Raw genomic sequence first — 26,992 nt, 5'->3', positions numbered from 1 at the left:
TGTTCAAAAAACCTGTGCAAGTGGCATGCAGGGACATGGTTTATTGCTGAACATGGTGGTGCTGAATGGATGGCTGGACTTGAGGACGATGGAGAGCTTTTCCAACCTTAATGATTCTGTGACTCTCTGATTCACTTTCATCTATGTTTTGTGCTGCCCTTCCCTGTCAGATGAACTGAGGGTTTGGTGAGTTTCTTAAGAAGTATTCAGATTTGTCATTCCCCTTGGGTTATCATAACTGGCTTTTCAAATAATTGAAATGACATTTTAAAAGCAGGACAATCCAGTTGCCACCATGCTAAGAAGTAACAGCAGCAAATCAGAATAACAACAATAATAACCCAAATCTGTTAAGTGTCAGTAGTCACATTTGGTAGCAAATAAATCTCTAGAGCATTTAACAAAAGCAATCTATCCACTCTCAGCTGACTACCTACTTATAGACATGACTCTGGGAAAATTGAAAAATAGAGGAAGAACATTCTAAGTAGAGGCTGGTACTTGTGCAGTGTGGAGAAGAAAAGGCCTGTGACCAGCAAGATAACTGGTCCTAAAATCTGAATTTCCTGGCTCTTTACCAGATTCAAACATCCTCAGTTCATTGTTCCTGAAGTTTAATTCCTTGCCCTTGTCCTTTGCTCATGGTTTTTAAAGCAGCTTGTTACAGCCATGTTTTTCTGTTTCTGAAAGGGGTGTTTCAACCACCCAGTGGAGAGTGTGGAAATTTAACATTTGCTTTAACCACAAACAAATTAACATTTAACATTTGCTTTAACCTGGAGCATGGGGATGAGGGAAAATTCAAGATAACTATCAGGAGACATTTCTTATGGGTAAGGTCTGGGAGTCTGTGAAGTATTCCCACCAAGAAGTGGCGGGAGCCTCTCTGTTATTTTAAAATCCAGACTGGACAAAACAAGATGGATCCCAGCCAGTGCTGCCCTGGCTGAGGGTCCACCCACAGGCAGCTCCTGGGCTGTTCCCACCTTCCCTGCAAATGCATCTTCTGTACTCACACCTCCAGGACACAACTTTCTGCCAAGACTATGGATGAATGTTGCAAATTTTACTAATTCCTTACTGCCCAGGGAGAGCAACAGCAGACTCTGCTCCATAGGAATGATCCTTCCTGGGTTTGGTGAGTGCTGATGACTGTCCATGAGGAAAGTGTTGGAGACAGTTATCCTGTCTCCATACACTTTTTGGGTGCAGCTCAGTAAGGGGTGTGGTGGCAATTAATAATTAGGTAAATTCTTATCCAGGCTGCTAAATACTATCCAGATGTGGAACACTCCAAAGTTTTGAGAGTATTTGAATACAGCATTTTGGATTGGAACTGTCTCTATCCTGTAAAAAATTGGAATGGAAGATAAGAGAGATATTTCTAAAGGAATTAGGAATATCACCCATGAGATGCTGCTAATATTTGTAGGCACCCTTATAACTGAATTCTTCTTGTTATGAAGCATAAGCTGTTCCAGAGTCAGAACTAAACCTCAGCCCTACATACATTGAATCTTCTCTCCAAGCCTCTCTTGAACTTTGGAAAATTTCCATCCTGGACACAGATCTGCAACAAACCTGATCCCTCTTTCAGAGCTGATTTCCCATCATGCAGAATTAATCCTGAAAATTCACTGAAAATTTCCTGGGGCTGTGGTCTAACAGCATCAGCGGGGGAAGGGGAGAAACTCGGGAGAATCTTCTGTGGGAAAGGACGCAGCTCTCAAGGAATGAGCTCTGGTGGCTGCACCCACACGGTTCCAGCTGCCTGAGCAGCTATTTGGGGCTCTTTGTCTTAAAATTAGTGTTTCTGTCAGCTCAGCTGCAAAAACCAACTGTGCTGTATCTTGGCTGGATGAGGTCATTTCCAGGAGCAAGGAAAACCTCCCAGGTGGGCCTGGTGTGTTTTCCAAGTGTACTGATGCAGAGTGAGAGTGCAGCTCATTCAGGAGCACGGGGCTGCCCAATGGGATTGGGGTATGCTGCATTCTCCACTCGGAGCTGGGGCTGCCCTATGGGATTGGGGTGTGCCTCATTCTCCACTCAGAGCTGGGGCTGCTGCCTCCAACCTGTTCCACCATGGGAGTGAACAACCGTCACAGACACGTGTTGAAGTCATTACAACACGACTGCAAATGACTTGTTGGGAGGCTCTGCTTAAGAGAGGATAATCTTCCAGGGGGAAAAGAGAGCAAGCTCCCCTCCCGAAAACCCTCTGGGTTTTCCTCCAGAAACCACCTGGGCTCCCCTAAGCATTGCTGCCATTCCTACATCTGGACTTGAACCAGCTGCAAGATCAGGGACTGAGTAGAGCCCAGACATGAGGCTTGCCCTGGTTCCTTGGGCACCACCTGGAGCAGGTCAGGAATCAGAGGCAGTTCAGGGAGCCCTGGGTGCTCTGCAGGGTGGGACATCTCCAGCCTGGCTCATGGCTTTTGTCTGACCCCCATGGTTGCTGCTGGGCAGGAAGGAAGCAGGACTGTAAAGCCTTTGTTTTCATTCAGAGAGGCACTTTCTCATTCCCCAAGAAACACAGTTCCTAAACCTGACTGAACAGGTGGGAAACTCCCAGTGCCCCATGTGGCTCCTTTCCACAGCACCTCCCTAGGCACATGCTCAGGGGGCTCCCTCAGGCACAGCCACTCCAGCAGCACTTGGGATCATGGCTTTGTGGGCAGATCTCATCCTTGGATGTGAACACACACTACAACAAAAAGATCTCCTGCACACACCCGAGAGGGCTGGACTTACCTTGATGGGGGAGTACCACTTCCGAGGGGATGAGGGCTGGCGCATGTTGCTCCCGAGATTCCTGGGCTCAGGGAACTCGTACTCCTGCTCTGGCATCTTCACCCTGGCATTCTTGGCCTTCTCTAACTTGGCACCTTCCTCCGTAGAGCCCTTTTCTCCCCAGCGCACCTGGAAGGAGGGATCAGGCTGTGTCACAGACCTGCTGCAGGAACAGAGCCCTGCCTCTGTGTTTTCCCAGCATCCAGATCCAAGCTGAAGAGCAATGCACAGCTGTGAGGTTTGTTTCTAGACTGCAGCCCAAATTTTGAACTTGTCCTTCATGGTGGTTTATGAGAAATGTGGGAGTGGGGAAGCTTTTTAGAAAAACTAAAACCATTTCCTTGAAATTTGTGTGGCAGTGCTGCCCCTGTATCCCAGGCATGGACCAAGATGTTGCTATATTAGAGAACAAAGACGGTCCCAAACCTCAGAAATCTATGTTTGGCTCTTAAATATTCCCATACAAAAATGGTCTGGACTCAGATGCACCAAAAGAACCTCAAGAAGTTTGTGCCTGTCTCCTGAGTCCCCTCCTGGGTGGGTTGCAGGGGGATGTCCCAGCCCAGATCTGACCCCTGACCTGAGATTTCCTTACCTCCATCCGTTTGATGCCGCCCACTCCTCGTCCACCATAGTAAGAGGCATCAACTGTGGGCCACTTCTTCTTTGGCAGCCCATCATCATCTTCTTCCTGCAAAACAGGAAAACAAGGGAGTGGCACTGTCAGGAACAATGACCAGGGATGGAAAGGAATTAACAGCCCCAGGCTCCATTGTCCTTTGGGCCTGCAGGACAGGCAAGGTTCTGGTCTCTGCCTTGTTATTTTCCAGAGGATGTACACTCATGAAAGGACAATGTTTCATGACATAAACACCACCACTTTAAAGGTACAGTCCAGCTCCAGCAATAATGAGATTTTGGGATTTTTCACCTCTGCCACCCCTTCCCTTCACCTGGGACTGGGCAGAGGCAGCCTGGTGCTCATGGTTCCCTGTGCTGCAGGCACCCTCCAGAGCCCAGGTGAATTCCCATATTGGAGTTCAGGTCTCACAGGATGCAGGGAAAGAGCAAGAAAATGAGTAAATTCTCTCCTGAGTGATGGCAAACTCAGGGTACCTTTGGAAAAGGTGGGAATGGCAGGTTTATTGAGAGGAGCTGGCCAAGAGGAATAGGATGGAAAAGCCTCATGGAAAAGTCACAAGAATGGAATTAGCTCCTGTAATGAACTTGGGGCAGCTGGCCATGGAAGTTCATGTTGCTTCAGTGAGCCCTGTGGCTTGTGCCAGAGAGAGTCAGGCCCCGTGTGAAAAATGAGACTTAAATTCTGTCCTCTCCTTGCTCCATGCAGGCACATCACCAGCCCCAGAGCTAAACGTGCTCTGCACTGCATGGTGACATTCAGATATGAGTGATCAAGAAAATGCCCTTAAGTTTATTTAAAACAAGTCTGCTAAAGCTTTAGCGAAATTCAAGCTATTTTAAATTCTCTGTTGCACTTTGTATGGTCAGAGTGTACATGGAGCTCTTATAGTGCCTTTCCCTTTAATTTCTGCAGTTCAGGCTGTGAACTGGCAAAGCAGAAAAGCAGAGTTCATCAAAAACGTGAAGTATTTCCTGTGAAAAATGTGGAGAGAAAAGAAAAATGGTCCCTCTCTTTTTTCTTCTTCTTTCTTTAATTTTTCACAGGGATTTGGCTAAACTCCAAAACTTAGGAGCTTTCCAAAACTGGAAAAGCCAAAAATACTTTGAAATTGAAACTCCCCATCAGGAAAACTGAAAAACTGGGTGGGGGAAAAAAATCCAAGAAAAACTCCGGCTTTCACGGCAACCAAAAGCATTTCAGTTTATCAAAACACACAGAAACTGGGCTACAAAATGTGTCCTGATCTAAGGGAAGGGTGAATAATTGGTCACAACTACCAGGTTCTTCTCTTCTCTCTCTCTGTCCCAGGCAAAGCTGCTGAGGCTAATTGTTGCAACCCAAGAACTCAACATCTCTGCATGAAGTTTTCCATGAGGACTTTCCCCCCACCCCCAACCCCAAAAGTAGAAGCAAAGCCATCTAAATATTTTCCTTCAGCAATTCTCTTTCTCTCTCTTCAGTTCAGCACAAACCGGACTTCTCACAACAGGAAATACCGAGGTTTAGGAAATCTCCCCCACAAGCCCTTAAAAGCTCTGTGAGTCCGTTTGCTGCGAGCCGAGAGCCAGGACAACAGCACATGCACAGAGAGGCAGCACGGACACTTGAAAAACAAAGGAGTCACAAGTTTTCTGCAGAATGAGCCTGTTTACATGCTTGAAGGGCAGGGGAGGTTTTGCAATACAAGCAAAAAGCCCCCACCAGCGATGTCCTACACACTTGACTAATGTGCTCACGACGCTCATGAGGAGCTGGCGGAACTGCAAACTGGGGGCAGGGCAGGGAAGAGCAAGAAAATGAGGAGGCACCCAAACCCCACATCCAGCACCCCAATTTGTGAGCCAGGGATTAATTCTCATTCCCCACCTGCTTCACCTGTATTTTTCTACACGTGGCCACAATGGGGTTTGTACCTGAGGAGTTCCAGCTCTGACCCAGCTGCAGCATCAAAAACAGCCCCAGAAAATCCAAGTGCATTTAAGGATGCTGGAAATTGACTGTACAGAACTTGGCAACTTTCCACCCCCAAAATCTGCTTTAGATGGAGCTAGAGTTTCTTTTAACAAATAAGAAGAAGCAAGATGGAGCTGCATTTCACAGTCAGGGATCCAGATTCGTAAGTGCTGGATTGCAGAAAACAAAGATCTGTGTTTATCTCAGAGGCAAGGCCGGGCTCTGGACACTTTGACCCTGACCCGAGGAAACCTCATCTGTGGGTAACACAAGGATAGTTCAGGCTCCACAAGGGACATCTGAACCACTCAGGGTAAGAATTCAAACTAAATTTGGCCAGACATTAAAAAAAGTAATTTTGGACAACTTACCCCTCTCCCCACCCTTATAATTATTTTCCCAGTTGTCTCTGCAATGCCTGAATTTTGTCAGAATTCAGCATTTATAGAGAGCTCTGCCTGCACCAAGGGCTGAGCCACGACACAGACAATCATTACTCTGTTTGAGAGATGTTATCATTGAACTTTAGTGTTAAGAGAACACAGGCAAATCCAGGTGTCCTCAAGACTCCTTTCTACCCTTTCTCCCAACACTGGAGTAATTCCCAAATCCCATGGCTACCTCTCAGTTGCTTTGTGACACTTTGGAGACACCTTGCTGTTCTCAGAAAATATTTCCTCCTGCTGGGGAAGGTTTTGCTTGGTACCTTGGTACCATTAAAAGCTCCCCAGAATCTTCTCCGGCCTGAACTTCAGCTTCATACAAGCTCATCCTTGAGACACAAATGTTTCTCAAACCAACCTTTGGTGGCCTTGATCATCACAGAAACTCCCCATTTATCCTGGTCCAGATCCTTGGAGGTCCTGCCTGAGGTGAAGCCCTCCAAGAGCAAAGCACCATATGTGCACAGGTAAGAGGGAGCCCTGGTTCTGGTGAAAGGAAGATTTCAGCTATTCCCACTCCAGAGCTCAGACACCAAGCTGCAGGAAGGTGATGTTTCTATAAGGTCATGGGAATCAACACCAGGATGGGATTGAACCCAGCTCCCACAGCCTCTGCACTGGGCCTGCCTGGATATTTCACATTAAATTTGCTAGAAAACTGAATTTTGACTATGAAACACCATATCTCCATGGTGTAATACCTGCACCTCATCTATGGCCAATAACAGCCCCACTTTTTTTCTTTTAAATGCCTGTCTCTTGAAAGGTACTTTTTCTCCTCCTCCCATATTTCCACAACTCACTGTAAAAATGGAGTACAGGAAAGGAGAAGCATGGCATCCCACTGGGACCTGGCTTCATTTTAGTAATAAATTTCCTGCCTTGGTGTCGATAAAAATTCCTATCAGATCCTTTCTCTGGAGCTTATTTTGCTATCTCCCCAACATGGCTTTCCAAAAGGAGCAAGGAAAACAATTTGAAAAGAATAATGAACAGCAATAATTGAACAACTTGGTCTAGTGGAAGGTGTTCCTGCCTATGGCAGGGGGTGGAACAGAAGGACCCTCCCAACCCAAACCATTCCATGATAGTAAGTGAGAGTTCAAGCAGCACTCAAAGCAGCTGGATGTCCTTTGGTCACTCTCTGTCCTCATGAATGTGGGAGAGATCAGATCCCAACAATCAGTGTGGATCCAGCTGAACAGGGGGTTCATTCCTTGGCTCCACAGCAGCTGCCCTGCAGGGAGTGAAGTCCCTCCTGTCCCTGCTGCCTCCCAAGACAGTACTAAAACCCCTCAGGGTCTGGGCCAGTGCTTCTGAATGGCCCAAGCACCTCGCTGTGAGTGTTTGCTGTGCTGTGTGTGGGTAAGAGGACAACAGACATAAGAATTATCCCATTACGGGCTGGTTGGTGGCTTGGCTCTGGTACCGCGTCAGGGATGTCCGTGGCTGTTGGGGGGCAGAGCAGCAGGGAAAAAAAGAGACTGAGTGATGAGGAAAGGACAAGCTGTGGGCATCTGGATGATCTGCCTGGCTTTGCCAGACTCCGGGGAGCTTTGTGTCCCTGGAGTGCTGCTGTGGGAACAAGTGGTGCCTGGACAGATCCAGCTGGGGGTTCCTCTGACTGCAGCCAGTCTATCCAAGACTGACAGCAGCAGAACTCTGGCCTGGGCCAGGGACTGAATAGGGAATTGTTGGAAGCTGCAGAGTCCTGCATTTGGTGTTTTTTGGTGTATTTTGAGGATGGGTTGCTATAGCAGAACCAGCTTCAGCCTTGTGGTGAGCCTCTGCTCTGAGCTGGGCAAAGCTGTTTCCAATAAACTCAGCCCAAAAGTGATGGGGCACAGGAATAAAAGCAGCTGTGTCTTCCTCCAGCAGGGCTAGAAAAAGCCTTCCTATTCACTGGAGGTAGAAGAATGTGGTTCTGATCCACCTTCAATGACTAATCACAGGCCAGAAAGGTGCTCCTGGCTTCTCCAGGCACTCACCTCTTCCACTTGGCATTAACTCAATTCTTCCTGGCCTAAGTGAAACCACCTGTCCTACCCTGGGCTTCACCCTCAGCATCCCAAGCTCCCCAAGCAGCACAGTGGGAGCTGACAACATTTGCAATTTCTGAATGAATTAATTGGGAGTTTCTGGCCAATAATGATTTCCTTCACCAACAGTGAAGTGTCTCCTATGTGTCTCAAAGGGCCTCTGAAACAGAGTTCAGTAAAACCTTTGGTGGGTCTGACAGCAGAGGCTGCTTCCCCCTCATTGTTGGAGTGTAATGCATTCTCCTTCCTCCTGTGGGCTACAGCTTCCAAACCTACTGATGTGCTGATGCAAGAATTCCTCGACTTTTTTTTTTTTTTTAAGTGGCCAAGAATTTAGTGAGAAGAAAAAAAATCCAACTGTAACCCTCTTGCCAAAGGGACCATCAATCCCTCCTGCTGGAGAGGAGCAGCTGCTGGATTCCTGCAGGGGAGAGGGATATCTGCAACACTTAAAAACTGGACTGTAGAAAATCAGCGCCATCTTCTATTAGTTTAGAGTGAAGTAGAAAATCTTGAGGCTTCAGTCTTCTGAGAATGCATCACACCACTGTCAGTCCCACTCTGTGGACCAGCCTCTCCAGCAGTAAATGCACCAACAAAATGCATCTTTCCAGAGCTGCTAATTTGTCACTAGTGGGAAGCTCTTCTGTCTGGGAAAAAGCAGTGCAAGTCACAGCTTCAAGCCTTACCGATTTCCAAGCACTGCCCTGATGCTGTACAGCTTCTAAAATAGCATAAACTACATTTTGCTTTCTTGAAAAACCTTTGGCTGCTAAATGTGGAAGTTGGCTCTGGGATAACTGAGTTTAGGGGAGGTGCTCTGGTGGGAAGCACAGGTGAAATTGTACCATTAGAGCAGCTCACATATTGTACAGATGGATGTCCCATCCCTGGAACTGTCCCAGGCCAAGTTGCATGGGGCTTGGAGCAAACTGGGACAGTGGAAGGTGTCCCTGGCCATGGCAGGAAATTGAATGGGATGGTCTGTGAGGTCCCTTCCTACCCAAGCCAATCCATGTTGTAACCAAACTTTGCCATCCCAAGGTCGCTTCTTGGACTGATGAGGAAGCAGGTAAAACACAGGTCCTATGGAATGCCAATTTTCATTCACTCTGCAGGGCCCTCTCAGGGCACAACCAAAGCCTGGACAAGTTGAATTTCAAGCTGCAGCTGTGATTTTGCAGCAACTGCTGTGCTTTTGCAGCACTTACTGGGTTGACCAAAGACTTCCTTATAGGTGACGCACATCTTCCTTCTTAGGGGATGTAATTTCCCCCTCCAGTTCTTGGCCAGGGAGCCAGCATTCCAGAATGATGTATTTTAATTAATTTCAGCAATTGAATCCCTTAGCTTGGAGGCATGTGTGGTGCAGAACAAAGCATGTGCAATTTGAGGTTAGTATTTTCCTTTTCATTCAGAGGACAGAAGCTGACAAAGCTGGTGGATTTTCACACAGCCCAAACGAATGCCTGCTCAGGGAAATGGGCCAGGTGCCTGCAGAGAGAGGCATAGGGGCCATTGGGTCCAAATGTAAACCCCCCTTGGATCTGTTAATGATCTGATTTGGAGCTTGTTTTGAAGTGCCCCAAGGTGGAGGCTCCAGGGCTGGCCTTGGGTCCCACTGCCCTGGACAGTGCAGGGAGAACCAAGGCTGGATCCCTGCTCCTCGCAGAGGCCTGAGTTTTCCTGAACCTTTGCTCAGCCCATACTCCCTGGGCCAGGCTTCATGGAGAGTAGAGAGCACCATTTCACAAGCTTTTCCACTTGCAAGCTGAAGCAGGCAATGAATTTGTCTCCAGAAGCAGAAAGCAAGGTAAACTACCCAACCAAATCACTCTGAGCACAGACCTAAGGCTAATTTTACTTGCATATTTAAGAGGAACTGATCCAAACCCTAGTGAAGTCAATGGAAAAACTCCCATTGCCATCAGAGTGCCCTGCACAGAGCTCGGGGATGCAGTGAAATCCCACGTGGAAAACACTGGGAGCAGGGCAGAGACTCATTGCGTGCTGAAAGCAGGAGCACAGAGAAAGAGGCAGATAGAAAACCGGGCCCATTTCTGAGCACAGTCTGCTCAGGAATGGTGAGAGAGCTTTAACCATTTGTGGCAAGGCTCATTTAAAACTTGTAAGAAGAGTTAAGATGGAAGCTTTAATGTTGATTTAGCGTTTGTTGATTACTCTCCATTAAAACTTCCCTGGCTTGTGTAGCTCCACTGATGTTGAGAGGATTTTGCTGGGGTTTTACATCTGCTCTGAATGTGCCTCAGACAGTGCAAGGACCAGGAGCTTCCTTTTCTCACAGCAACTGTGCTCCAAGGGCTCAGCACTGGGAGCTCCTGCCAGAAGTGATTCTATATCCCAAGCCACCAAAATCATTACCGTGCCATTCCAGGAAGGCAGTTAAGCACATGTTTAGGTTCCACTAACTTCAGAGTTAAACACAGGCTTAAGGGCTGTCCCTTGTGTGAATCACAGCCTGACTCTGTTCTGATCAAGTGAGGTATTGTCTGAGCTGTCCTTTCCTACCTGCTCAGTGGAGGCACTGAACTTACAGATTTAATCACCTTTTGTGAGGAGACTGAACAAAACATTGTCCTAAACACCGAGGAGACCAGGGGTCAGTGTCACTCACCTCGCTGTCTTCTGCAGGAGGTGGGGGAGGCTCCTTGATGATCTAGAAGGATTAAAGAGAAAGAGAATCATAAATTCATGCTTTGTTCTTCAGCACGACTCAAATGTCACCAAAACAACAACAACAACAACAACAACAACAACAACAACAATAATTCAAAGGAGAAAACAACTGGATGTGCTGCTGGAACACCCCTGTTACACCTCAGTGTAATCACAGTGTGTCGCTGGGTGCCACTGTCACTGAGGGGGAGCAGGAGGTGTCCCAAAGCCCTGCCATTCCTAATGACAGCTCCACCACATTGCTCATTAGGTGACCTCTGCCCTGTGTGAGGCAACAGAAAATTCAAAGTCTGATATCCCTGATTCTCCTAATCCCAGTTGTAGCCACAGTCAGTGCTGGCTCTAAGCATGATGAACCTGAACAACCACAGTAAATCAGCATCTCCTTCTCCTGCCCTCTGCATATGTGTACAAATCCTGCCTCAAATAATTTACAGTCTGAACAAAGGCTGGAAAGCAAAACCGACATGAAGAAAAATGCCCTGGGAACATTGCAATGCAGTGATAATCCCCAGCCTGTCTCCCAGATCATTCTTCCTTTTTCATTCCAGAAGGCTCTGCCACCTCATGCTCTTCACATTCATGCTTTTCACATTATCAGGTTAATATAGTTCACTGTCATAAACTTTAAAAAATACAAATAAATAAATAAATAAATAAATGTATACATGGCTCACTGAGGTTTCTAATAAAGCAAGCAGGGTGAGGTTGCAGCCTGGTCCAGGATATTCTCCATAGAAACCATTTCAGTTTATGTGGGTGTGAGGCCATTATTTCATGCAGAAAGTTTGCATCCAGGGCTTGGCAGGCAGTTGGCTTCTCCCAGAGCCCTGCATCCAAGAGCAACAGAGAAGTTTCCAAGGGGAGGGCAGCAACACCAAGCACGTCAAACCCTGTGCCTCACCCCGGTACACCTCACCCTGCACAGCCCCAGCCATGGCATGGCCCCAGGATGGGTTTGCTCTGGGAGGCTGAGTCCATCTGGACCAGGCAGCTTTTTCTGTGCACACCAGGCCACGAGGCAGGAGCTGTCTGAGCACCAGTGGAGGTGATACTGAGTGTCCTGAGCTCTGCTCAGAGCTGGGTGTCAGGGCAGAGGCTGCCCTGGCATGGGGGACACATGTGTCAGCTTCAAAAACACCCTGAAGAAAACCCCAAAAATACAGTCCCAAACAGCAACAGCTTGGCTGTTTAAATGCAGAAAGGGAAAATTACAATCACATTAAAGGCCCTGAAGATATAAATATTTACAGCAATTCATGTCACTCGTGTTTTTCCTCCTGTGATGAGCTCACTGTTTTTATTTTCCTCTGCAAAGCCCGAGTCATGCAATGTGGCCATTAATGAGGAGCATGTGCCTCTGGCTGGGAAGGAGACAGGGCTGGAGCAGTTGTGTCCCAGCCCAGGGCAGTGATGAGTGCTAGGCTCTGCAATTATCTGCTCCTGGCAACTGGGCTTCTGTTTTGGTGGCCTCCAGCACCTCAGGGAACCCCTGCTAAAGAGGCCTTGTGTTTTAGGAACCAGCACTGAATGTGGGTATGCACAGGAACCCAGAGCACACAGGGAAACACAAAATGACTCATGAGGAGGAGTGTGGTGGAGCATTGCTCATCCCCCATCCTGGCACAGCAGAACTGTAGGTCTGGTGTGGCTGGTGGACCCTGTTAGGGAGGAAGGAGGGGGGATGGCCCTGAGGAGCCTGAGATGACTAGCTGAGCTGGGGAGTGAATGGCACAGCATCCATCTCCCTGTCTACCCTGGGATCCCCAGTTTCGGTGGGATAGAAATGATGAAAACAATGAAAATGACAGAAAATTATGAAAAGTAGATAATATGTGCCCAGGGAAGTTTGGAATCCCCATCTCTGGAGGTGTCCAAGGAAGGCCTGGAGCACTCAGTGCTCTGTGCTGGGTGACAAGGTGGGGATTGGCCACAGGCTGAACTTGGTGATCTCAGAGGTCTTTTACAACCTAAATAATTCTGCGATTCTGCAAAAAGTGGAGGAAAAGTTGTCTGCATGCTGGTACTACTCTGTGGAAAGGAAATTCTGGATATCAGCACCATCAGAGGTGTAAGATGATCTCTTACATGCATTACATCTCTTACAGCATGATCTCTTCTGTGTCCATTGACACAATAAATATTGACAAAGTGTGCAAGGCACCAAAAGACATAGGAGACCTTTTCAGAATAATTTTCATCAGTCTGATGGGTGGCATTTGTCAACAGACCTCCTTTTGAACCAAATCCCTGAACACAAACCCATCAGACACTGAGAAACTTCAGATATCTGACCCAAAATATACCTGCTGGAAGCAGCCTGGTTCCCTCCTGGAGCATCCCCTGCTCTAGTGGAAGGAACATAATGGGTTCCAGTGGAGTTTCTCTCATTTACATTGGAATGAAACATCAGAATAAGCCATCCAAATTTGGTCCAGCTAAGCATCCAAAAATAACTTCTCAGCCAGTATCACTGGAGATTATACACTTGGAAGTGAGGAGATGGCTGTTTTCTCATACATTAGCATTCCTTCCCATATGCATACAAACACACAAACTGACTGACTTCTGTAAACAGATCAAGTGTTTTCTATCACAGGCCAAGAGGGGAGAAAAAAAAAAAGACATTCCTTCCATTTTTGAGTGCTTTGCATTTCTAAGAGCAACTGCACTCCCTGTAAATTGGCAGCATGGATTGGTTAATTTGGACATGTCTAGAGATGGGGGAGTTCAGTCTCCTGTGCCTTTGAGCCTGTATGACCTTTCAAACTTCAAGTCTTAAAAAAAAAAAATCTCATTTCTGACTTGCTGCCTGGGCCTTCAAACAGCACAAATCTTTTCCTTCTCCCTTTTGGATTCTTACAGTTATAGTTCTGTGTGCATGAAATCCTTACTCTGGGGCACTGAGCCCCTCGCTCTGGGACATGGGAGGCAGTGAAGCCAATGGCACCTTGGTGCCATCTCACAGCATCTCACAGCAGTGGGTGTAACAGGAGCCCAGGGCAATGCCGAGGGCCCAGGCCCACAGGTCCCATGCCAGGCACAACCTGAAACAACTTAAAAGAGTGAAAATGCCATCACAGGGACCCTGTGAGGACACAGACCACATAGCCACCTTGCTGTGTGCTGGCCAGGTGGCCACCAGGACCTGCAGAAGGATCATCTGGGGGCAGGCCAGGCCCAGCACAGTGCTCCGGCGAGTTTGGCTTGGCGAGCCCGCAGTGTTTGTCCATATGTGCTACAAGTGTTTTGATGATCCTGAGCCACTCCTGGGAGTGCTGAGTCTCCCGTCCCTGTGTTTGGGAGAAGGACACAATAGTTCAGCCCTGGGTTTGCTCTCTAGATGAAGAACACCTGAGGGGTTCTACACCATCACCACACTACAAAAACCTGGTAAGGCTTTTTTTGTTTCCAAGGGTGAAAGCCCCTGGGGTGGAGGTGGCCCCTGGCTTTCCTTGGCATGGGAAGGAACTTTGAGAGCAGTTGTCAGCACTTCCACACACTCAGCCGGGAAAATTCAGGACAGGGAAGTAATTCTTTGCCTTTCACCACAGATCCCAACATGCACGTGAAGGACAGGTCTTTGTTAGCTGAGACACTCCACGTCTCAGATATGTAGAGAAGCAGCTGTTTCAGATGGATAACCCAGTGGCAATGCAGAGGAATGCTATTAGCCACCTCCTGGAAGGTTAAAAACATTGGGAAGGATGAATTTGCTGTTGCCCTGAAATTTCTGTAGCCATGCAGGCATAAGAAAGCATATGCTGAATCCAAATTTTGCATATTCCAGGAATGTGTCTAGGATGTTTTTTGTCTTGGGAACCCATAAAGCTCCACCAGCTCTCAGTGTCCAGCAATCACACAGTAACTATCCCTGGAGTTTTAGATGATAAATAGGGGCAATGTTTCTTGTCAGAGGAGCACATCTGCTTTAGAATGGGACAGATCATAATTTAAAACAAAGCAAACAGTACAAAATAAGAAATTAAGGACTTAGCCTCTAATTAGGACTACAATTTGGAAGCATGCTGTTAACTGAACAGATTATTTTTGTCCTTAATTACCTTCACTCTTCTGGAAAACAATGAATATATATTCTTGCTATCTTAATAAACAAGGAATTTTAATAGCATTAACTATGATCCATTTGACTAATTTCCTATTTTTTTCTCCTTTCATATTTATAGTTTTGACCTCACAGTCCTGTGACTGTTTCATATTTGAAGTATGAGTTGGGTAAAGGAACATTCCCTTTTTATTTCTGTCATATCTTCTATGTCTTCTCAGTATCCATTAAATCCTTGGAGATCTGCTCTACACTTCAAAGCTAACACAAGCAGGGGCCTGTCCCAATTTCTTCACCTGCAGTAAAATACAATCTTCTTTTTTGCAAGCAAAAGGTAAATGAAGTCCAATGGAAAGAAAGCTCATCCTTTTAAGTTCACCGCTCTTGGCAGCCAGGGAGCTGATTCAGGAAGCCCAATTTTAACTGATTAAAACTACAAGAAAAGACTGCTTCAACCCCTGAGATTTGGAGATGAACTGCACAAACCAAATTCAATACAGGATCATAGTGCATGTCAAAATCATCCACTTCTGAAAGACAGGACATCATGGAGAGTAAAAGGCTCCATTTTAATTAACCCTGGCACAGTTTGGAGCCGAATGGGGCTGTCATGCAGCTCTGCAGAGAATGCATGCAAAAATGCAGTCTTCATAGGTCGTTCTGATTTATTAAAAAACTATGGATATTGATCTAATACCAATATCCAACTATGACGGACAAAGACTCTCTAACAGTTTAAAGTTAGAAAGTGTATGTTTATTACGGTGCGGGATAGCTCCCAAAAACACACGCGCAATTTACAGATCATCACAGGGTCTTTTATGTACAGGAATATTGAATACACAAACTACAAATGCATATTCATAGCTCTGATACCTCCCATTCCCCGCTTCGTATGGAAATTAGCCCAAACAGCCATCAAGCATGCGTAGTTTGTTCTTTGAAATGGGTCGGTGGTCTTTTTTATAGGGTGGGGTCCCAAAATGATGAAGTAAGATGGGTCTTCCTCCCTTGACTTTTTAACCTTTAGTGTTCGTGACAGCTAAATCCTGTTGTTCCCAGGACTGTTTGATTTATGATTGTATTGTATTCATGGGGTCTATTGATTATTCAGGATGCAAAAGCCTAGTTTGACAGCTTCCCTGATTTATCAGTTCCTTCTAAGATTTATCAGTTCCTTCAGTCTGGCTTCTGTTAGCAAAAGGGAAGTCCTAGCTACATTATCTCAGCACTATCTATTTTGACTACAGTCTTTAATTCTTTTAAATCAATGCCTCAGTTCCCTTTCCTGGGCTGTTCCACTCACACAGATGAACCAGGCCAGAGCCACTGAGGTGTGCTTCAAGTATCTGACCCACTTTCTTTGGAAGACTATAGAAATTATATCCCTTTCCTGGGCAAAGGAAAACCACGGTCACCACTTTGAGCTGTGAAGAGGAGCCCTTGCCCACACTCACTGATTCCTAGTGAATTTTCTGGTTAAGTGTTCCTGTGCTTCCTTCTCCCCAGATCAGCTCAACTGCAGAGAAGCTGTGCCTCATCTGCTCATGGGAGTGGGTGGGAACCAGAATCTACGGATCTTTGTAAGGAATCTCCATCCAGCTGACAGGGACCCTGCCATTTTATAGCTCTTCAGGGTAGCTGCAGAGCCTATGCATTTCCTCTCCTCTCTTCCCCCGCTTTAGCCATGTGGTTTTAATATATATTTTCTGAATTTTCTCCATCCAGTTTTTTTGTTTCCAAAACTTCTGGTCAGCTGCAGTACAGACTGAGAGCCAAACAGATTGCTGGGTTCTTCCATGCTTACTTCCAGAAAACAGCTTTAAAGTTAAAAACTGGTGTTAGATTCTTAAATACCAACAGCTCATTTATCTGCCAGCCACACCCCTGCATTTAAAATCACTGTAGTATGAAAATGAGTGAGGTGGGGCAGATTTTCTATGTGGGCAAATAACCCAGCCCAGCCCCTCAGGCCACCCTGGATGGCTGCAGAAGGAAGGCAAAGACTCAAACCTGGGAGGAAGTGTGATGGATGAGCACCATCCCAGCAAGGGAGACCATCCCAGCAGAGCCAAGCCTTCCAGCTATTACATTAATTCTGCCTTCACTGTACATCCAAACACTTTAAGCAGCTCCTTTCCCAAGCCAATCTAACAATGTGCCTGCAAAGTCCTCCTTAAGACAAGTTTTGGAGGTTTATTATCTCTTTGGCTTACCTCTACATTAAAACCTATTTGATTTATATGAACATTAAACCTGAGGCTCATGTTGGCCTCCTATCCAGAACAATTACACCCTTGGGCAGCTGAACAGCCTCTTGCACACACAGTTCCTGCTGTGGATGTCTGGACTGCTCCAGGTTGTGCTGTGCTCAGGGAAGAGGATGAATAGGAAGACAAGCAGTGACTGGGTGAAGCCAGGAGCTGAGATCTGCTGCTTGGCTGATCTGCTCTGACCTCAGGAAAAGTGGTGTCTGTGTACTTGTTTCTTTCTTACCATCATTCTTGTTATGAGTACAGTGGTGGGGAGTTCAGAACAGCAGAATTGTTTCTTTGTTTTCTGTTATCCAATAAACCTCCTACAACCTTTGGAGAGGTTAGTGCCTGCTTCTCATGCTTTTGTAATATCCTCCACAGGTATCCAGGGAAATTTTGCCTGTGCTGGTACATCAGGCACAGCAAAGACTTATTATTGTTCTGATCTACTAAGCAACAATTGCCTCTACTGTAAACCAAGTGGTAAATTCCAGACTTCATCCCAGAATACTTCTGAGACCAATAAACTTGGATACATTTGGAAACAGCATTCCTTAATGGGAATGTGCCAAGGAGATACTGGGTTCCAGATAAACCTCCAGAGTGAGTCTATTGACTCCAGTCCATTTACTCCAGGGATGAAGCTGGCTCAGTGTCTTTCCTGAAGAACTGCTGGATAGTAATGGCTCCTATTTAATTAAAAAGCATGCCAAGAGGAATTTCAGGGTTTAGAAATGTGCTTGTCACTCAGAAAATTTATACTTGGCAAGAGAAGAGGTGTTTTTTTTTTTTTTTTTTTTTTTTTTTTTTTTTTCCCTCTGGACACATCCACAATTATCTCTGAGACATCCTTGAGCTGGGATCCACAGTGATGTCTCTGGGTCTGTGGTTTGGTTATTTGAGGCTGGAGCTCTGGTCTGTTGTGCAAGGCAGTTCCTCTGCCCTTAATTCACTTCTGACAACACTGCATTCCTCCCTGTGCCACTTCCAGACCAGTCACAAAGCTCTGCTGGGCTCTCTTTCCCTATCCCCAAGCCTGACAGACTGGGACTCTTCCACAGGTTTATCTTTAATTTCACAGAATTTTTGGGTGAGCAGTGCACCGTGAGGCATCCTGGCTTCTGATCCTCTGCCAAACACACCAGATGCCCTCCCGGAGAGGTGGAAGAGATTTCATACAGGCTCTTGGAATAAAATCTTTCCAACAGCTACAGGGAAGTGTTTGACTACCTCGGAAAAATATCAGTGAGATAGTCCCCACTTGCAGACCTTGCTAGGAGGGAATGTGGGAGGTAAAGGAGGAGAGTGAGGAAAAGCTTTTATCTACAACAAATGTTTTAAGTGGAGAATTTAAATCTGGAAAATATTAAGCTTATGAAGTTTCGTGTGGACCAAATACTCCCTCTCTCTGCTGCACCCACCTTGCTTATCTGGACTATTTTTCACACATGTTACATGACCACTGTCTTCACAGGATTCCACTACAGCAGAGCCACAGTGCCCTCACAGTGACAGCTCCACATCCCCTCCATGCCCTGCTGCTTTTATTTACGCCTTTTTCTCATCAGCTTCATCTTTCTGCTCTAACAGAACCTTAAACCAGCAGCATCACTGACAGCATTTTCCCCTCTGTCCCCTCAATTCTCCTAGTGCAAATGTCTGCACAGGGCACATCTCCACTGACTTCCATGCAGATGTGTCAACAAAAAGCTGGCCCAGGTCTCTGTGCCATCTAGTTTAGATAAATAACTCAACAACCTGCCAATCATTTGGCCAATTTTAGAACTTTTTTTTCCCCCTGAAAGTCCAAATAAATATTTTTTCCATTCTGGTTTTCATCTTGGGACAGAGGTGCCAAACTACTGTGAAGAGAAGCATTTTATCCCCATTTTCAGCCAGGAACAGAATAGAAAAGATTTTTCCTGCAAGATTTCCATCCTTGCTCTGGATAACACATCTCAGCACAGAGACTCATCCTCCAGTGAGTGGCTCCTGCAGTGTATGGCTCCAAAGCTCTCTGCTCTGCACTGTAGGTTTGGTACAACATGGTGCAAATTTACAACACTGGGTCTGTGATTTAAAATTAGGAATAATGATGGTGACCCAGAAACTGGAGCCAGGTTGGGCAGCCTTAAAAGCAGCTTCTGAAATGTTACAAGCAGCCAGTCACAAACTCAGGCTCCAATTCTGCTGACATTTGTGTGTCCCCAATTCTTGTTCTATATTTGCAGCATAAGCAAGATCCAAAACAAGAGCAGAGCTTACCCTGCATTTTGAGTTCCACAGAACTGAGTCCTTGCCCTGATCCTCACTAGGAAAGGCAATGTCAGGGCTCAGCAGGGATGCTCAGCTTGTAAGATCTGTGCAGACAGACAGCAGGATCACCAGAGATGAGAGCTCATCTCAAGTCCTGTGATTTCTTTCTTGCTTCCCTTGACCTCTTCCTTCTTTCCTGATTTCTCTCTGCTCTTTTAAAACATTAACTCTGTGACTGTGCTGTTGAACTTCTATGAAAGGGCCTGAAGGAAAGACAATGCTCAGTGAAGCACAGTCAGACTTCCACTGTCACTGGTATATTCAACGAGCTTTTCAGACATGGTGATCCAGGAACCACAGTTCATCTTGCAAAAATTTGGACACTTAGAAATGTCTCTTGCTTGCACCTGAGGCAGAACCAGGACTCCAGTGTGGGTTGATCAGTCTTGCCCTTCTACAGGAGCCCTCCAGCGTGGGTATGCTGGATATAGAAAATCCAGAACAGGCATGGCAAAGAATACATTTCTGCAAACTATTTCCATTTTGTGACTAAAACACAAGACTAAAAGGACACAAGGTTTGAGTGTTGGCAACATTGCTGTTCCATAGGTCTAATCCATGGCTGGGCAGATGAAACAGAAGCCCAAAGTAGAGCCAGCAGTGGCAGAAATGCCGCGCCATTCTGGGATCTGTCCTGTGGAAAACTCTGCCTCCTTCCCCCCCACCCCCCTCATTTCTAACTGTTGGGCAGCACTGAAATGCTGCTTTGTGCTGATGGTTTCACTTACCACGGTGCAGCAGAGGGGCCAGAACCACCAGAGCAGAGCCAAAGCCAGCAGGAGGAAGAGGATCAGCAAGGCGATGGCCAGGATGGTCCCATCGGACTGGAGGAGAACAGAGAGAGCGTGTGATACCTGTGACACACAGCTGCCCTCACACATCCCCCCTGTGCACCCTGCCCCCAGCTGTGTCCCAAAGTCCTTTAATGATAGTTATTAATGTCACACTCCATTTAATTTTCAGACAAGGTGCAGCTTTCCTCTGTCCTCACACATCTGAATGTAGCACCTGCCCTCCCCAACAGCTCACTGCAGAGAGGCTGAGACCTCTCATTCACTTCACAGGTTTTGCATCAATTTTCTAACCCTTGCAGTTACATGAAACAGTTCAGATTAAAATTAATGTAACGTTCCTCAGAATATTTACATGAAGGCTTAAGAAAGATTTAAAGAAGAGCTCATAACAGAGTCATGAAATCAGGGAGTGGTTTGGGTTGGAAGGGACCACAAAGCCCATCCAGCCCCATGCTTGCCATGGGCAAGGTCACCTTCCACTATCCCAGGGTGCTCCAAGCCCCATCCAGTCTGGCCTTGAACACCGCCAGGGATGGAGCAGCCACAATATTGGCAAAGTTTCACTGAAGTTTAAGCAACTTCTTTGCAGCTCTTCCCTCCTGCAGTACAAACAGCAACATTGGTGTTACAGCTGGCTCCAAACAGAAAACTTGCAGTGATCTCCAGGAGCCCATGACCCAGGTCCTCCTACTCCTCTCAGCTGTGCTGACTCAGAGCAGCTCTTCCAGGAACTTTTCAAGAGATCTGAACATCCAGCACAAGGACACGCAGGGAGTTTCCCCATCATTAATTCCAGAAGATCCCCTTCTCTCCAGCTGGGACTCTTTTCCCAGTTAAAACACATTTGCATTTCTCCAGTATTGATCAGCACTGCAAACTGCTGCACAGGCCAGCACAGTTCAGCTGTCAAGCCCCAAATGTGCATCACTTCTTGCTGCTCAGATTTAACCCAAACCAGATGTCCCTGTGTCCCTGGGCTGTGCCAGTCTCCCTTCCCACTCCTCCCCAGGATCCTGCTATTCCCAGTCCAGCAAGGCCTGACCTAAACCTCTCTGAGATGTTCCTGCTGCAAGAGTCAGACATTCAGCAAGAGGAGGTAATCCACACAGGAGAAGAATTCACCCAAGGCATGTCTGGGAATGGAACATGGACCCCAACACACACACAAAAAAGCTCATTTGAGAAGACAGAGCTGTATATTTGGGGCTATTCATCCAAACAGCATAAAGGCACATCCATCATCTGCAAAATGCAACCTGCTGGTATTCAATGCTTTAGAAAATATGATGTAAATGCTTTACTGCCTTAAAATTGTAGAAGAAATCATGCTTTTTATGTCTAATCATTATCTGCCCCCGTTAGCCCCATATTAAAACAATTATTTAAGAGTACTCTAAAATCAATTTTCAAAAATACAAAATAAAGTGGCTTCTGAACTGTTTTCTAGGGACTTATTGTTTATTTTTAAAAATAGAATTTATTTTTACTTTCCTTCTCCCCAGGAACAACCTGTAAAGGCAAATTTTTGATACCCCAGTACATCTGTTCGTCTGCAGTGCAGCTGGCCTGGCCAGCTGGGGTTTTGTGTATCACAGCAGAAAACCAGTCCAGAGGACTGGGCAGGACTACAGCTGCCAGATCTTCCCAGTCTCCCTCAGAATTTAGCTGTTACTGTGTACAATGTCTATGGTTTTATACAGCTCAGATTGTGCTAAGATAGAAGCTGCCACTTAGCCAAGCTGAATGATAAACAGGAACAAAAATCTGCCTGCTCAAAAACTTTGCAAAAGTTCCACTGGCATTTTGAGATCTCCCTCCCAGTCTTATATATAGCTGGTGAATAAGGGCTGAAGCATTTCAAATGTCTGTTTTCATTCTATTTTTTTTTTAATCAAAATTTGGAAGAACAGTGCAAATGCTCATGGAAACACTGAACCATGGAATAATGCAATGAGTGTGTTTAATACTTATTGAATACAGGCTGGCAATTTAGACAGGGAAAACAACTTTCATTTTAAAAAGAGAATTTTTACAGTAAACTAGAAGTTTTCTCATAAGAAAAGATCAATGGAGAAAAGCCTGGCCAGCCCCTAAACAGACACAGGTATCTGTGATGGGTGCTGCTGTCACAGGGATTACCTGTGGGCTGGTACCCACAGGGAGATCAACAAGCTAAAACTCCACAACACCTGAACAGCTGACAAGAGCCAGACAGCAAAGGTGCTCTCAGAGCTTGTGCCAAATTACTGTAAAACTTTAGCATTTTGCTCTCTGCTTTCTGAGAGCTGCTGGAGACCTGGACAGTGCTTGCAGTTGGTCTTTTGAAACACCTTGTTATCTTACCAAGAAATAGTAATAGAAAAATAGTGGACTCTTTGGATGGCCTCTCAAGGTGCTCCACATCTCGTTTAAAACTCCCCCATGCAGACTCTGAAACAAATAAGCTGTGGAGAAAGAGAGGCAGCTGTGCCTTGAAGACTCCTTTGCCCTGCCAGAGTCCAGCAAGGCCAAGAAAGTGCTGCAAGTATTGCTGGCAGTGGAAGTACAATGGAAAAGAACCTCTGGAAGACGTTGTACAAGAGCAGTGGCAGGAAATCTGGAGCAGGACATGCTAGAAGCATTTCCTCATATATAGGAGGTGTATATATATATATAAATAGAGAGAGAATCTCAGAATCACAGAGTGGTTGGGTCAGTAGGGACCTTAAAGCTCATCCTATTCTGCTCCCCTCCCATCATCAGGGACACTTTCTGCTATCCCAGGCTGCTCCAAACCCCATCCAGCCTCCACTCAGCTGTGGAACTGTCAGGGGCATGAGAAGCTGGGCTGGGACTGCAGAGTTCCTTGGCCAGGAGATACCAGCCTGACCCAGCTCCTGGAGTGCAGGTTCTCCCCAAGAAAGGAGGGAAGGGATGGCAAAGTCTGGTCCAGAAACTTCCCTGTGGTGTTTCCTGATGACCACTGACCCACAAACCCTGGGATATGTTCTAGAAGGTAACAACTCCCTCGAGGCACACATACATGATCCCAGGGAAGATCCGACCCCTAAGCTTGGCATGAACAATGAACGAGGTGCACATTCCTTTAATGCTTAGGGAGGAGGGATGGCCCCTCCAACCATGGTGTGCCACGGAAGAAATGACTCATGCTCAGCATTCCTTTGCTGTTCCCTGCTGAGATCACTGCCCAAGCAGGCTCCCAAAATTCTGCCCCGGGAAGCACGGGTGCAATCATGAGGCAAGACAAAGCTGAGGCAGAATCTGTGGTACTAAACCCCTCTTTCATCTTACACATCCTTGATGCTTCTAATGCAGAAATGAAAATGTATCAGTTCATAGAGAAACAGAAATCAGTTCATTGGAATTTCGATGGAATTATGGCTTATTCCTGAAGGTTTTCCAAAAGATGCTGCAACACAGCAGACAGGCTTTTTTTTTTTGTTATTGCATTTGGGTTTGTTTTGTTTTTTCTAATCTTATTTTTTGTTTAAGATTTTATTTCCTAGTTTCTCACTTTACTGTGCACGCAGCAACAGAAACCGACCACCATCATTCATCGCATGCAGGATTTTTTTTTAATATAACAGAAACAATGTGGCCTAATTTCTAAAAGGAAATGAAAACTAACTGCCCTGCAAGGTCAGCCTCTTGTCCATGTCTGTGTGGAGCTGCTTGAGTGGGTGCCAAGCTCAGCAGGGGATGCGAGCATGAAGCACCTGCTTGAGGTCACCCAGCAAAGGTGTTCTCAGCTCCTTTCCCCTTGTTCTCTGTGCTGAGACATGAAACGCCTCTCTGGCAATGATTTGTTTCCCTCCTCTCCCTCCAGAGCTGAAAGGACGAGAACTGCAAACCCTTTTCCAGCATTCCGTTATTTGCTTTACAACCCAGTGCAAACAGCAGTCAGCCTCCCTTCCCCACAGGCTGGACAAACCCAGAGCAAGGGACAACTTCTGCCCTGAGAAGTTCACCCTCCAAATAGAGCAGGCAAACACCTCGTGGGAAGGCGTGATCATTGCACCCTCTGTTACAAAGGAAAATCTTTGGTTGGGAAAACAATTCTCTAACCCTCGATTGCTATTTATCCTTATGAAACTCTCAGTGTTTATCCTTATGAAAACACTGAGCTTTCCCCCCAGCCCCCTGAGCTGAGCAGGAGGGGCTTCTCACTGGCAGCTCCCCAGGAATTTGATGGGGTAAGAACCTGCCAGCATGACCTGGACATACACAACAACAACTCTGGGATAAGTTTCCTTCTGAAACTCAGTTTAAATTGAAATCACATTTCCAAGAGAAAAACATTTCAATAAAATAAAACAAAACGTTTTGTTTCAGAGTGCTCTGTTTCAATCTCATTATTAAGTGGGGTGCACACGTGTGCAGAGATCCTAGATTGCATTTCCTATTTAACCTCAGCACTGTCACAGGAGCACAGCCACAAACTATTCTGATGTTCTCAAATTAAAGCTTTTCAAAACTTCCATCCTGTCCTGCCCCCACCTCCAATTTATTTCTCTTCTGTGACTCCCTGTTTCCCAACCCATAGGAACATGGATTTTGCAATATGACAACCACACTTCAGGATATTACAAATCAGCCCATGCAGCAATATCAGAGTGAAATAATCACTGCACGTTTAACTTTTCAGGTGACCTGTGAAGTAAAAACCACTCCCTGCCTATTACACTTACAGCATTTAAGAGCAATTTCTTGTAGAAGCAAACCTGAAATGCTCTGGAGCTCCCATCGAGCAATGCCTCATTTAATAACAAACACCTAGGTCAAGGGCCCAGGAAATTCTCATTAAATGGACTCTGAAGCCTCAAAAAGCCTCAATTGATACCCCAGGGAGTGCCTTTGAGGGGCGGGGCGGGGGGGGTGGGTGGGGCACTGATCATTGGCACAGCCTAATTGTGCAGCTCAGAACAAAGTCACAATTGAGAAAACCCCATTCTGAATTACATTACATTAACATTGAATTACACTTCTTTTGAATTGAAAACAAAAAACAACAAACCCAACAAAAACAAGCCTTCAGTGAAAGGTCATTGGTTTTTACTACCAGGCTGTAGTCCTCCTCTGACTTTCTCCACATTTAAAGGTCAAATCCATCCACTATTGATTAACACAAAGGTGCAAATTCCTTCATTCTTTCAAAGTGTCACAGGAAGAAAGTCCGGATACGCGGGTGTAGTGAGGCTGTGCCAGTCCCCACCTCCTTCTGGGAGCTGCAAAACCTCTCCAGGTTAAAATACCAAAGCTTTAGCTGACTGATGGCTCCTACAGCTTTCAGCGGGAATTGTCAGACCAGAGGGGCTCTTTCTACCCAAAATAGTGGGGCCTGCCCCCACCTGACACCTCAGCCAACATCCCAAGCCATTTATTGATCTGGTGACATTCCCTGCTCTCCCAGCCAAGATCTGCCCAGGAAGAGCTGCATTATGCTGTCCCTGCAGTTTTGGGTTTGAGAGCTACCAGTGCAAGAAGTCATGAGTGGTTTTTCCTCTTCTGGGAGCATTTTAGAAAATTAACAAAGACTTATTTCAATTCCCATCCTGGCTTCTCTCCGAGATGTTCTTTCTGCACAGCAAAACTTGGCCCTGTCTTCCTGCCCCAAACACGGCCTTTGCAATTCTTTCCTGTCTTGTACATTCCCTTTCCTACATTGCTTGGTGTGCAGTGCCTGGGGACATCTGCCCATTCACAACACAGTATTCAATACTTTCCTCTCTTCCAGTTTTCAAACTCCTAACACAGCACCAGGAGTAACTCCTTTCCTAAGAGCTCCCCAACTTCACCAGCCATCACTTGCTAATTCTTCCAGCAAGGGGTCAAAATTCAGCTGACTTTTCTGACTTCATTTTTGGTCTTTGCTTGCCAGGAAAGCAGATATCTGCTTCAGCTATGCTCTTAATTGAATTTTTGCTTCTCTGGATTAACTACAGAGAGTCCTTGTAAAAGGACAGTTGATAGAAAATGACAGCTATTGCTTGCAGAGAAAATGGGATTTGTGCAGATCATTTACATGTTGCATAGGAAGGATTTGTTGTGGAGTTGCACCAGAATATAAATGGCAAAGCTTTTCAGACTGTGGAGCTGCTGGCTTTGCTCCTTCTCCCACTAAACACCCATTCCTGGGGGCAAAGGGGGTTGGAGTTCAGGGTATTGGCACCAAGGTGAGTGTGGCACTGCTGCCATTGGGGAGCTTTTGGAGAGGGAATTCCAGACCTGCTCCCAAGCCTGACCATTCCAGAAACACAGCACAGAGGGGAACCCAATGCACTGATGGCTGGCATGCACAAAGGGAAGATAATATTTGGTTTTTCCCTGTGTGTTACCATCACTTCATTTCCCAACTCTCACTCTCCCACCTGAGCTGTAGATGGTCCAACAGACCCAATTCTAGGTCTGAAGTCAATTAAACAATTTGGTGCTCACTTTGTATAGAGGTATTTCCAGGACTGGAGTCCTTGTAACCTTAATTAAAGAGAGCATTGCAGTTTCAGTAAACGGTTTTATCTTTAAAAAGAATTCAAAACTATAAAACACTGCTACAAAGACAAAATGTGTGTTTGCCCAGGAGCAATGGGCTTGATTACTGAAGCTTGAGGTAGAATTTGCAAAGCAGCCACAGAATGTCTCTGCATCTAGCTTCAAATGAGGGATTTGAGTTGTGGCTGCTCAATTGCATAGCAGATCCAGGTTCCCAGTCTGGAGGCATTGGAGTAACAGGCAGTGCCGTGAAGCATAGGCATTTTCAAAAATTTCCTTACAGATGTTAAACAACAGAAGACAAACAGATATTTCATCTCTTATAACCTGCAAATAGTAATTCTAACCCTGGAAGAAAGCATATGAGGAAGGAATATTTTTTCTCAAAGAATTGTTTCCCAGGTCCTGCCTCATGTGAGTAAAACACAGTAAACTGCTATGTGCTGGCAACAGGCAAATACTTTTTTGTCAGTGATCAATGAACTAGAAACTAAAACTTGACCA

General features: G+C 46.0%; 1 protein-coding gene across 1 annotated transcript in view; it reads right to left on the bottom strand.

The window, feature by feature from the left end:
* ANTXR1 (ANTXR cell adhesion molecule 1) overlaps nt 1–26,992 on the bottom strand; it is a gene marked incomplete at its 3' end in the record, with an annotated part of 71,950 nt that overhangs the window by 12,977 nt on the left and 31,981 nt on the right. Inside the window, exons 13-16 of the mRNA XM_083880474.1 lie at nt 19,934–20,029; nt 10,507–10,548; nt 3,389–3,484; nt 2,755–2,922 (exon numbers count right to left, since the gene is read on the bottom strand). Of these exons, the coding sequence (XP_083736600.1) occupies nt 2,755–2,922; nt 3,389–3,484; nt 10,507–10,548; nt 19,934–20,029 (402 nt within the window). The remainder of the gene's footprint in view (nt 1–2,754; nt 2,923–3,388; nt 3,485–10,506; nt 10,549–19,933; nt 20,030–26,992) is intronic.

The sequence above is a fragment of the Zosterops lateralis genome (assembly GCF_965231275.1).
Source record: "Zosterops lateralis genome assembly, chromosome: 30".
Classification (NCBI taxonomy): domain Eukaryota; kingdom Metazoa; phylum Chordata; class Aves; order Passeriformes; family Zosteropidae; genus Zosterops; species Zosterops lateralis.
This window is presented reverse-complemented; position numbering and strand designations above follow the sequence as displayed.